Source organism: Brachyistius frenatus, unplaced genomic scaffold (genome assembly GCF_029030835.1).
Source record: "Brachyistius frenatus isolate BFR_SWC_R1_liver_20210118 unplaced genomic scaffold, ASM2903083v1 Contig_43, whole genome shotgun sequence".
Lineage (NCBI taxonomy): Eukaryota > Metazoa > Chordata > Actinopteri > Embiotocidae > Brachyistius > Brachyistius frenatus.
In genome coordinates, this window is record NW_027210642.1 from 1,859,783 (window position 1) to 1,872,378 (window position 12,596).

General features: G+C 44.1%; 1 protein-coding gene across 2 annotated transcripts in view; it reads left to right on the forward strand.

Annotated features, from left to right (window-relative positions):
* Positions 1-444: 444 nt before the first annotated feature.
* The window catches only part of LOC138623400 (cytohesin-1), a 149,695-nt gene continuing 137,543 nt past the window's right edge, over positions 445-12,596 (forward strand). The window contains exon 1 of one of the 2 annotated variants that reach the window (XM_069702916.1): positions 445-566. In XM_069702916.1, the coding sequence (XP_069559017.1) occupies positions 548-566 (19 nt within the window). In that variant the 5' untranslated portion in view covers positions 445-547. Of the gene's footprint in view, positions 567-5,572; positions 5,927-12,596 lie in introns of those variants that run through there. The other variant, XM_069702914.1, reaches the window with a different exon arrangement.

Below are 12,596 nucleotides of genomic sequence, written 5' to 3' on the forward strand. Positions count from 1 at the left end.
TTCTCCCACCTCGAACAAATACATTAAAAAAAAAAAAAAAAAAATTTAAGTTGCACGCGTGCTTGCAGATCTCCCAAGCAATTTGCAAAGCTTACACCCATTAAATTTACACAAATCCGCCGAGCATTGAACAAAGTTAAGCGTAAGTTAGAGCGTGACATCACATCTGGGATGGGAGGGGCCAGCATGTGCAACCGGCTTCCGAAGCTGCACGCCAGCGTCCAGCCAACATCGGCGACGCGCGCACGCACGCACGCACGCCCGCCCATACACACGCGCGTCCTAAACGGTCAAACAAAAAAAAAAAAATAACAACAAGGTGAGAAGTAGCACATTTTAAGTGAGTTTGCGTCTGTGAGAGCCTGCCAATCAGTTTGTAGACTGGGAGCTGCGCGGACGCAGAGAAGAGACGAGACGGGAGGGAGAGAGAGAGAGAGAGAGAGAGAGAGAGAGAGGAAGGACGGCGGCAGGTATCCGGATCGCTACGGGCGCTGGGCGAGAGACATCCCCGGACGGCGACGCCTGCGGCCGCATCGGATCCACCAGGATGGAGGGGGAGAATTACGGTTAGTCTTTATCTCGGTCTTACGCAGACTTTGTCTGTTTGGCGCACGGTTTGAGCCAAACCCCCTTCCACACTGAACGCGCTTTTTCGGCGTTGCCATCTACCGTGTTTGTACTCCGCTGTGCCAATAGATCAGAAATGCCAGACCGTTCTCGCGTTACTGGGAGTCTGACCGCTTGATGGGACGGTTTCAATTACAGCGTGACATAACCAAGTCCTATGCAGTAAATGTCATGTTGTCTTTAGAGTGCATTTCCCTGTGGCTTTACCTGGTTTAAATACACGTACACGGTGTAAAAAAACAACAACAAAAAAAACATCCTGTTGGGTTTGTGTAAGTCAGCTGAAAAACAGGTGGCCTTTGTGGTATTCACAGCCAAAGGGATATAAAAAGATCCGTGAGATCAAACATTAAGCATCACGCTGCAGCTGTGGCAGTACGGTGGACACTGTAAAATACAAAATAAAATTGACACTGAAAGTCAAACGCAGCGACACAGAAAAGTTCCTGCTTTGAGGGGAATCGAATTATCCATTCAATTCACTTTGTTAGATGACACAGTTTTAACAAAATGCCTTCTGGTGAAACTGCTAAAATGAACCATCTTTGCTGGGAATTCAGTGGCCTGACATCATAAACATAGTGACCTCCCTGATGTTGTCAGGCCATGATGAGCCACTGCAGCTGGTAGCTCAGCTCTGGCTATGATAGAGGCTCCAGCTCAATTATTTAGCAGTTTAGTTTTTCTGTGAGCTTAATGCATCTCAAAATAGAAGCTCCAGCTATGACCTCATTGTAAGATTTCAACTGATGCTTTTTTAGAAGGAGGGAGGGATGGTACTCCACATCTCTGTTCTCACAAATAAACGCAAGTTTTGTCTAATTTAAGCTCAAGTGAGATGACTGATTTGCACTCTCTATAATTTTGTTTGTGTCTCAGCTTCTGGCAAATGAGCGGCTTGTGTAAATGGCGACTTCTGGCAGTCTGGACAGCCATAACAGCATGTCTGCTCCTGGTCCCAGAACAGGATAACTATGTTTATTTGCAGGAGTCTTCCCTTGTCAGCGCTTTCCTCTATGCGACGCAGTCGAGGAATCAGTTGACTGTTATGTAATTATTTGCTAAAGTGCGAGGCATGGGAGGAAAGACACGCCGAAGCTCCCAGTGCATTCAAATACCACTCCCACCGTCCCCGGCACCTCCTTAGTCAAATCGACAGCTTGTGGAGCTGAATGAGTAAGTGCAAGTCATATCATGTCTTCTGTCCCTGAGCACCACGAGTGTCGAGCATAATTGAAGTCTGAGGAGAAGAGAGGATAGCGGTAATCCATCCGCTGTCAGGACTCAAGTCTCACAGACTTCATTCTATTTTGGTACAGACATCCCCCCCCCCTCTTCCCCCCTTTGCTTAATTGTTAACATTGATGAGACTTATGCAACATGTATGTGTTGGTTGGAACGTGTCCGAGGTATATTTTAGGGCTGTGTTGTGATATATGTTGACTCGCCTTCTATAACTTAAGACAGGATACTCTGTTTTTGCTGCTAGGTGCCTTAAACCAGCTACCTGGGGGAAATCATTGGGTTCTGTTCTGTTTCAAGACTCGCTACAAAGGCGTTGAGCTGCAGGGCGTCAAGATGTCTTTGTTATATCTTTTTTTTTCTTTTTTTTTTTCCACTTTGCCATCTACCGTCACCTGTCGGTGCAGCTCGGTTTCTCGTTGCACAATGAAATTATGCACGCAGAAAGGAAGCAGTGCGTCTGCTCCTAGGCGTGGTGCACTAGACTGACAGGTACGCGTGGTAGCTGTGGTTTTGGGTTTCATCTCTCTCTCTCAGTTTGACCCCTCCTCTAACGCGGGGTGATCGAGTTGTGAGGAACATAGCTGCCTCTACTGGCCTACAATACGTTGTTTTCCCTACTGTCACTCTGTGTCTATGTGACGATGAAACAGGCTTACTCCAGCTCTAAGCTCCTCGCACTGTCAAAGCAGACTGTCACGGCAGCAGCAGAAAAGAAAATCTCAGTGGACTTATGCAGACATATCTTGTTCCCAATAGAAGAAGAAAGAAAAAAAAAAAAAGAAGCGCGACAGGAAAATCAAAAGACGTGAAAGTTGAAATTGGTCGTTTTAATGTCGCGGCAAATCTCGGCTCGTGCTGCAGTTGTCCTTCTTTCTCAATCGTGTGGGATTCCACTGTAGAGATAAAAAATATACTTTTTATTTGAATAAATTTAGCTCATCGATGACACCAATCACTAAGCAGATAAAGAGAAGCACACAAAAGCTGGGTGATAAAGCTTTATCACAGCTGACATAAAAAGGGGCAATGAGTGCTGCAGCTTACAATTCAGGAATATGTTGTTAAGCGCGTTGACTCAATATTTTGTTGTACCCTTTGTGTTGGGTATAGTTGTATCAGCAGGATTGCTTTTTCTGCCCCCACTCAGACAGTTGTTAGTCACCAGGGTTGATGCTAACATTAGGCTGCGGTGTAGGAGTTCCACCAACACAGATCAGCCAGCTTTCTGTAGAATTTATCCTCAACCGGGGGAATTCTGTCATCAAACAGAAAACCTTCCCTCCCTACCTGACTGTTCGAAGACAAACGTATAACCGATTTTCATCAGAGTCTGTTTCAGACAGTCTACTGAGGCAGCAGAGGGGTCTCGGTGTGTAATATGTGCTCATGGATGTTGCACTCGGTTGTTCAACCCACGCACATTTCATAGTTGACTTGAAGCTAAGTCTGCTTGGTGAGCTAAGGATAAAAGTTGTTATTGCATGTTACGTCCACCTGGTGGCGTGTACTTCTCGGGGAAGCTGCTCATTCGCGGGTTCATTCGAGTTCATGGCAAGGCCTGCGTTCTGTACACAGCGGCGTCACAAAGGAAATCACACCTCAGCAGCCACCGTCCCAGCTGAACGAAGCAGTTTGCGACGTGGGGCAGGTACACGTTCGGTCTCTGTGGTGTGGCTGCAGCAAATTAATCCTGTAATGTGAAAATGTATTTCTATATGGAATTCTTTTCTTTTTGCTTGTTTGTACGGAAACAGACTGCAGAATCAGCAACTTCGAACAACCGCTGTTCAAAGTTGAGCTTTATTCACAAAGACAGCACTGTGAATTTTAGGGAGTTTTATCGCAATTACTTCATTACAGTGGCGACGGTTCACTTTGCGGAATATGTGTGTTTAACCCACCAAAACAGCCTCTTACCGCACAAGTTGAAATATCAATATTAACATTTAGATCGCTTCAGTTTGGGCATCTACGAGCCCTGCCCTCGAACGACTGCAGGTGGGCCTTAACTGTGTGTTCCACTTCATTTTAAATAACCCACAGGTCCGCATCAAGCAATATTAAACTGCTGGATGAAATAATGAATTTAAATGAGCTGCTACTGCTGTGGCTAGTTTGCCATTCAAGGCTTTTTTTTCCCGGGCATTTAAAGTTTGCAGTGTGGACTCAAGAATGGCCCACTTGACGGTTCAGTGTGGTACACTGACATTGTTCCATTTGCTGTCGTGATGCGTTATTTGACCTTGGTTGCGGAAAAGACCGGGCACGAGGCGCTCTGTACGCCTACACCATATCTATCTATGTATGTATTTGTATCTACGTACGTGTCCGTCTATCTATCTGTCTTTCTATCTGTCTACCCATCCACCTTCACACTCTCTGCAGGTGCTCACTGACTTGCGGACATTCTCATTTGAAGTGGTGAGGTGCAGAGGAGAAGGAACATGCATACTAAAATAAAGAGGAGAAACATTAGTGCTGACTTCACTGTATGCTGTGTTGCTATTCCTCCTGTGACAGGCCTGTTCTTTCCGTCCGATGTGCAGCTGCAGCATTTAAAGTAGCCGGCGCCGACTTTGCAGTTCATGCAGGGCCCAGTCCGAAGCACTCGGCCCTCTTGACGGCGAACTGGCCGTCGCTTGTTAGATCGAGAGTAATTTCACAGCGTTGCAGAGCCTACAAATGCACGCCTCTGATCTTCTTGATCGCATTCACTTAATTACCGCCTTTCCCGAGTCGCCGACACGCTGCCCCTGACGGCAGCGTGATCGGCAGAGAGGGCAGAGTTGTGGGAGTAATTATTGACTGACACTGAATCAAAGAGGTTGTTGTAAAGGAGTGAGGAACACTTTGTGTGACTGACAAGTTGGCTAATTCAGAGTGGCAGGCGAAGCGACGCCAGTTCAGAAGTGAAGGTAATCGTTTCAGCTTTGCTCTGCAAGGGGAAATGAAAATCCAAAATAAAATCCTCGATGATTATGAACACATCTGTGGCAGGATCAGACCTATTTGTTTGGTTGTTGTTTTTTTTGAGTGTGTGTGTGTGTTAGTTATGTAGCTCCAAGACTCCACAATGTAGTTGTCGTGATGAATAAGCCACAAATAAGTGTGAAAATAATCTAATCAAAACAAATGGCTCACAGCATTTTTTTTCTTCCCTGTAGCGAATCATTTATTCTGCCCTGTTGCCAAGCAACAATGAAATCTTCATTTTATGCAATGCTTCTGAAGCCACAAATGATGAGTGGCTAGAGGCTAAAAGCAATAGAGGGTGGAGATGGAATTCCAAATCTGCACCGGACAAAACAGAAGCGTGCTACTGACAGATCACCATGATTGTCTTGAAAGAAATAGCAATTCCCTCCTAACTGTTTGTTTAATTAACTTCTACACAGGGTGACGTTTTGTTTTCACATTTCATGAGGCACACTTGGTTGCTGCAGAAGCCGTAGATACATTAATGCGTGTTGTCATATACCTGGCTTTTTTTTTCTTTCTTCTTCTATTTGTGAGCGCAATCTGTTCTGTCTAAGAATGTCTGCTTGAGTTAGGGTGTGTAAAGTAGCGAGAGAGTGCAAGTGAGAGAGGACGAGAGAGAGCAGAGGAGGATAGAGGGAGGCTGAGAAGCCGAGCACGAAAGGGGAACAAGGGAGTAAAGCAGAAGTGATTTCAGCGTCCGGGCAAGTTGCAGATTCTAATCGAAGGGGAAGGGAAAGTAGGTGAGTGCGAGAGGTTGTCTGGCGACTGACGAAGTCATCTGATCGGGGGATTAGGTGAAGTACAGTGACACGAAGCAGGACTTTTGCGGTTGGAATTTCTCCTTGGACAAAACAGCCGGGAGCAGAGGGTGACTTTTCAGCAGCTGCAGTGGGGCGCCTGGGACTCCCCAACTTCCCCTATTACTCCATAACTCCGGGCATTTTCACTGCCACTATAGAGGACATATCTTGTACAGATTCCCGCACGGGAGGTATGGGGACAGTGAGCGAACTATGCGTGTCAAGCCTTCAGACATTCTTGTGTCCAGCTGTGAAGGCAGTCCAGCAAGCTCAAGGTAAAATCCGAACTTTGAACCTGACATTGCTTCATATATATATATATATAGCTTGTTATTTAGTTGGCTGTTGGCATGTGTTCCCTCTTTACCATGATCCTATGAAATTCAATCCTTGCCATTAGTTCTAAATGAGTTTTCTCTGCAAGATAACCTGTTGATTGGCGTTGTGCTCGTGTAACCACTGGCATGAGCACATGGCTGCACCAGAGATGAAAACAAAACAGTTGGACAGAAATAGAGCGAGCTTCTTGGGGCTTAAGGAGGCTCCCGCATACTGAGCAAGCGTGCGCTAATGTTATTACTTACTGAGCAGATCTAATCTCCAGCAGGTCTGACTCCGTGTTTGTGATGAGTTCACCTTCTTATTTACACGTACTGCAGAGCCGCATCCTGTGTGACAACACTGACAGAAACAAAACCCGTCAACCACACACTCTCAGCTCCTCCAGAGGCTTGTGTTTGATAAATGGGACGGCGGTGACGTGTTTACCGGAAATCACCTCCTAAACCTGGGTAAACAACTCTGTGTTTCCTGGTTTCATTACAGATGGAGGAGCGGGATGGAGATGATGCTGGCTTAGACACTGGCCTCTTTAGGAGTTTTAGTATTCCCACCATCTGTCCCCATATTTCCAAGTCTGTTCCACTCATATAGTATTAATAACGGTATCTGAACAGTGATGGAGCTGATGGGTGTGTGTGTGTGTGTGTGTGTGTGTGTGTGTGTGTGTGTGTGTGTGTGTGTGTGTGTGTGTGTGTGTGTGTGTGTGTGTGTGTGTGTGTGTGTGTGTTGTTTTGGATTGTTTGTCAAGTGTCGCAACTGTGTTACATTGCACTGCAGGGTGGTGTGCAGGTTCCCATCGGGAGTGTTTCAACTGTGTGTTGTTGACATATCTAAAACGGCTTTGTTGGGTCACGGTGAATCAGCTGACTGAGTGTGTGTGGCAAGAGAGGAGCAGTGCTGTCTCAGGGATTTCAAAACACCTGAATCAGCACCAGGGTTCTGTGTAAAAAGAGGTGATTTTTTTTTGTTTTTTTGGTGGTGGTGTTAAAGGGGGAATTCATCTGGATTGTTCTGGTATCAAGAATGTGATGGCAGCAGAGTTTCACACATTTAGGCAACTACAAACACCCAACATGTCATTCAGTTTTGTTGGCTTGACAGAAATCGAAGTCTTGTTTGGTCGTTTGTGGGCTGAGCATGAAGCGATGTGTCGCCCGACCTGCCAACCGCCCGCGCTGTGTCACGTTTTTGCTTCAACTGAAGGAAAATTAAAAAAAATCAATGTTGTGCTGGATGATGTTACACGAAGGACCACTCGTGGCGCCGTGAGACTGGGCGACGTACTGGGAGCGACGGTGTTTCTGTTTTTAATCGTGAATCATACAAGTGATTCATTTTTATGATTCATCGAAGTCAGGCAAGTTCAAATTGAATCAGCAGCACTATTAAATCGCTGAAATATATTCAAATGACGCTGGACACGGCTGTTAAAGAAGGAAGCGGCAAACATAAGCAAGAAGTTTAAAAAGTTATATCACTGGCTGACCTCATGGAGTGATGTCTTATTTCCCAAAGTCAATACAAATTGATTTTTTTCCCCCCATCTCTTTCACTCCCCCTTTGCGTCTTAATTTTATTAAGAATGATGCACAGCGTTATGTCGGTGCCCTTTTCCGACTGTAAACGTTATTGCTAGTCAAATATTCACAGTCACGCTTAGTGTGACTCAACATGCCCGATCAAGGCCGCACAGGATGATGATGACAGCGGGCATTGGATCGCTCGTAGCAGACGTGATAGTAATTTGGCTGAGTAATATCTGCACGGTTACGAGGGCCATCTGTGAGGCAGGTGCGTCCCGGGGTTTGCCGGTTCTCTCTAACATGGAAATTACTCGTGCGGGCTGCAGCGGCAGCTGAGGACACACTGATGGAAGCACAAACAAGGGCACCGACAGAGGACGGTATGGTGCCGGAGTGACGACAGTGGGTAACAACCTTTTTTGGCTTGTGACCATTTCACCATGAGGTTCTGTTTAGGGCCCTTTTGTGACAACTCAAAATGTCTTTAATCACCTCATTTCTTTTACTATTTTTATGAGATAGGAGCGATAGTAGGTTTCATCAATTAGCTACAAAACAATCGGCTACTTTTATTAAATATTCGGTGTGTAGAAAGTCAGAGAAGAAAAAAAAGACTTAAGAAAGTATTATTTTCTTGTCTATGAGATCCCAAACAATGTGCAAATATAGCCACAGGTTGTATATCTCTACGAGCTGCGAGCAGATTAAGAGTGGTGCTCCAACCTAGATTAGATTTGAATTCATGTCAGAGGCCAAAAGAGGTTTAAACGATCCAGTATTTCCAAAGAATTGTATCGGACAAGTGTATCAGAAATACTATTTTCTACTTCCGGGTCCCTCTGACTTTCCTTGCGTCTTTTCAGGGTGTCCAAACACTCGAATAGTGAATTACTACATGAAGCAAAGCAATGGAATTCTAACTTTGTATGATTATAAAATGATGCACAAAATCTTGTTCATGATTATTAGACTAATTAATCAGAACGCATGTGTGCACACTTATATGAAAAGTGATCCCAATGTTAATAAACAGATGTCACTTTGCTTTAGGTGAGACTGAACCGTCTTCTTCTCTGAATATCCTATTTGATGTGATTTGGAGGCTGAATGAGACCGAGTCTGCCAGTGAGCTGCTTCAAGGACGGCTGTGTGGGAATCTGAACAGAGGCAGATGAAATCCATGCAGCTCTGGGAGCTAAATATGATTCTTCTGCCGATATAAAAGGGCTTGATTTTCAAAGTATTCATTTCTTTAAAAAAAAAAAAAAATGCCATAAGATGAGCAGATATCGTTGCACGGGTGGGACGGCTGGGAATTCATAGTCCTAATTGTGCTATTTTGGCTATTTCTGACATCGGACCTCATCGTCAGTCGTAGTGCTGTACTCTAAATGTTTAGCAGTTTGTACACTGAGATTTTATGACCGCAAACAGAATTCATATATGAACAGCAAGATGTTTATTTGGTTATTCATCAAGATTCACTCCAGATAAACATTTGTGTTGCCGGCTTTGTGAAGGTGCTCGATGGAGTGACCGTGTAAATGTCACAACGCTGCAAGGTTGGCCACTCGAGTGACTTGTCCGACGCGGACATGCTCTCAGCCACCCTGCTTTATCAGGAGCTCTCTGTATTTCACACCCCCGCTCCTAAAACAGCCTCTGACAGCATTATTTCGGCATTTATATTTGTGTAAATGTACGCGAGTTCTGCCGGAAGCTGTAAAAAGTTTATAATTACAAAGTGATTGGCCAACCACCAGAGTATGTTCTGACAAGCAGCAGAAAAGTGACGTGAGCGTAAGATGTATTATTCTATTTATTCTGTGACTCTTGTCAGTGATCAGTTGCCCAAGGTCTGTGCTCCCTCCGATTACCTTTGATTGCACCTGTGAAAGGAATGCAGCGATTTCAAAATCAACTCTACCAGTGACTCATGAATGGAGCTGCAGAACTCCAGCAACAGTTAATGCCAAAGAATGTCTGCCACGCATGTGGTAATCTTCACGGTAACGGAGCCAGTTTTCATGCGTGGTATTTGTTTATTTCAAGCTGGTGTACCTCTGTTCGTTAAAGAGGCAGGAAAAAAAAAAAACTGACATAAAATATTTTGAAATATGAGGCCCATATATAGGCAAGTGTTATGTGGGGAATCATTAATGCTTTAATGATGTGACTACAGATAGTTAAAGCTAATTTTCCTGACACACAGTTTTCCCTGCAGGTTAAACTGTAATTATTACAAATGATCAACAGAGGTCAGTCTTAGCATCTCTTCTTCCAAGATGGATGGATATTATTTTCTCACACGGAGCAGTTTTCTATCTAATTCAGCCGATTTAGACCTCAACTGTAAACTCACAGATTTACTGTTGTATCTTCAGGAACTGCCCATGTATTGTTTTGACTATGAAGAAGACATGGGGATTGTAATCGATTGCTTTTACAAATTATCTAACAGGGAAAACACCAGTTGTATTTTGTGATGTGTGGGTTCCAGTTTTTCGGTGCTTGACCCACATTAAGAAAGATAACTTCTTTCTAATCATTTTGACCATTATTTTTCTTACAAGTGAAGTTCTAAATTCAAAACCTTTTAAGGGTACATTCTGTAAATACAATAGTATAGTACACATATTTTGTTGTCATTTCCTCAATTTATCATTGCCCTGCTTCATCGGTAATGATACGGATATAGACTATCACTTGCTGAATTGTGTTTGAAGCTGGTCGGTCAGCCAACAGACCGAGGCGGACGACTGTTGCTTTACTGCTTTAAATCGGTCACCTTTTAAAGCCACAGTCTCTCCTGAGGACGGACTCTGTCACCTGCAAACACGCTGTAATCCAAAACCCTAACATAGTACACGAAGACTGAATTAAACAACAACTATTTCATAATATGAGCAAGACTTTATGTGAGGTCAAAATATTCCTCAGTGTTAGTGAGCTTCTTTCAGTGTATACAGAGCTTTAAAGGGTATGCTGTGGCACAGATGTAAAATGTAGTCTGTCTTGATTTTCCAACTTTATGGGCAAAATTATAGTAAAACTTGGCCATACCATCCGATACATTCGAATATCCCTGCCAAGAAAACTCTGTGAAGCTGATATTGTTCACGCCACTATAATAAGGTGTTAATGCACATGTTGTTTTAACATTTGAGATCATTGTTTCCAGTTGTAGCCGTATTGTGTTCCTCCTTTTTTTTTCTTTTTTTTTTTTTAAACTGAAGCACTCTACTGAGAATGTAAAAACATGAACTAAAACCTCCAAACAGCAGAGATGTGCGAGTAAAGCAGAAAACATCTTTGTCCTTGTCAGGAATTTCTCCAAGGCATTTAAACCGATAATCAGCTGCATCTTTTAACTTGCTCAAACAAAAAACCTGTTTTATAATGCCGTATAATTCATTTGATTTGGTGTTTGCATAAATGCTTCCATTAACATCCCATTTGGTCAAGGATCAGTGCTACTTCAGTTCTTTGTGCGGTTCAGGAAGTTGCACACAACAATACACTTCATTTGTTGACATATCAACCCATGATCTTTTCATTTAAAGGTCAAACTGGTTTCACTTGTTCTGGGTTCTTCAGCACAGATTTACAGCAGGGCTCGGGGGAATGGATGAACTCGCAACAGTGAATTGAAACTTTGTGCGAACAGGGTTCACTTCACACAGGCTGCTTTGTCAGTTGTTGAGTTTGCGCAGCACAATTGAGGTATTCATGGGTCACTGCTTGAAGATGAGGCCCCCCTAAATGAAGATGCCATGCAGAATGTAGAGCTTTAATCTCCAGCAGGGGGTGAATCTTCCTTGGTCTCGATTGCTGGGTTTATTGTGCTCATCCAGACAGCTCTCGCACATTTTTGTCCTGTGCAACAGATAGTTGGAGAGAAAGAAACACAGGAAGGCGCTGTTTTCTCCCTCTACCTGGCCTCTTTTATTGGCCGTGAGTGCAGCATTTTTCTTAGGCTCTTCTGTATTCATCAACAGGCAGCGACAGGCTTTCCTACGTGACGGCAGCACAGTTTTGGATACTTTGACACTGATATATTCACTTTTAACAAGTGGACGAAAAGGCTTCTGATTCTGTCTTCCTACTCGAACAACAACACCCCCATCAGATGCACCTTTGATCACAGGCAGTATAAATTGTGATTACAGTGGAAAAATGAAAGTCGTAAATCAAAAACAGACTTAACTGCATTACTAACTGCAAATTAGTATAAGGCATAAAACATCATGGTCAGTCTAATCAGGGTTTGTCGGAACCAGTTTCACCACTACTTACACAGGCTTGTTCTCATACAGGTTATAGGAGGCTAACGCGTTATGTAAAAATAATTTAAAGTTAAATAGATATAAATAGTTGTAACACCACAGAGTGGTAGGGCTAAAAACATGATGCGCGTTAATGAATTCCTGTACTGATATCTGAATAGTCTACAGCAAGTTTGATTATTCAACAGGTGTTTGGAAGTCTTGGCAAGTATTATTGTCCCGGCCCAACGCAGATGTTGTTGCTCTTGTCTAACGGACACTCTAGATGTTTCCGATGTAAAAGTCTGAGTGCCCGCAGGTGTCGTCACTCGGCGGATGTGGTGAATCAAAACGCACCAAGAAGACGGAAGATCCGCAGCAGTGCTCTCTCCGTGGGTGTCAATCACCTTCTCCCTGCCCCCACAACAGGTGTGTGTGTGTGTGTGTGTGTGTGTGTGTGTGTGTGTGTGTGTGTGTGTGTGTGTGTGTGTGTGTGTGTGGGTGTGTGTGTGGGTGTGTTGACAGACAGACAGAGAGAGAGTGAGAGAGAGAGAGCCTAAAGCAACAGGGCGGCAACGCAGGCGTCAGACTCGTCATCTCGGATGCAGCACTTTCCGCCTGTGACGTCAGAGAACGTCAAAGTATCACAAACAGATTGTTACCGGATATAGTGCAAGTGTCCCTTCGAAATAAGAGTCTACAGTCAACGACACGTTAGTCTCATGAACAGAACCACATCATTTGCGAAGACCAGAGAGGCAATTAGGTCCCCAAACTACAACCATTTTCCAAGTCTGTGTAGCAGTGTGGGTGGT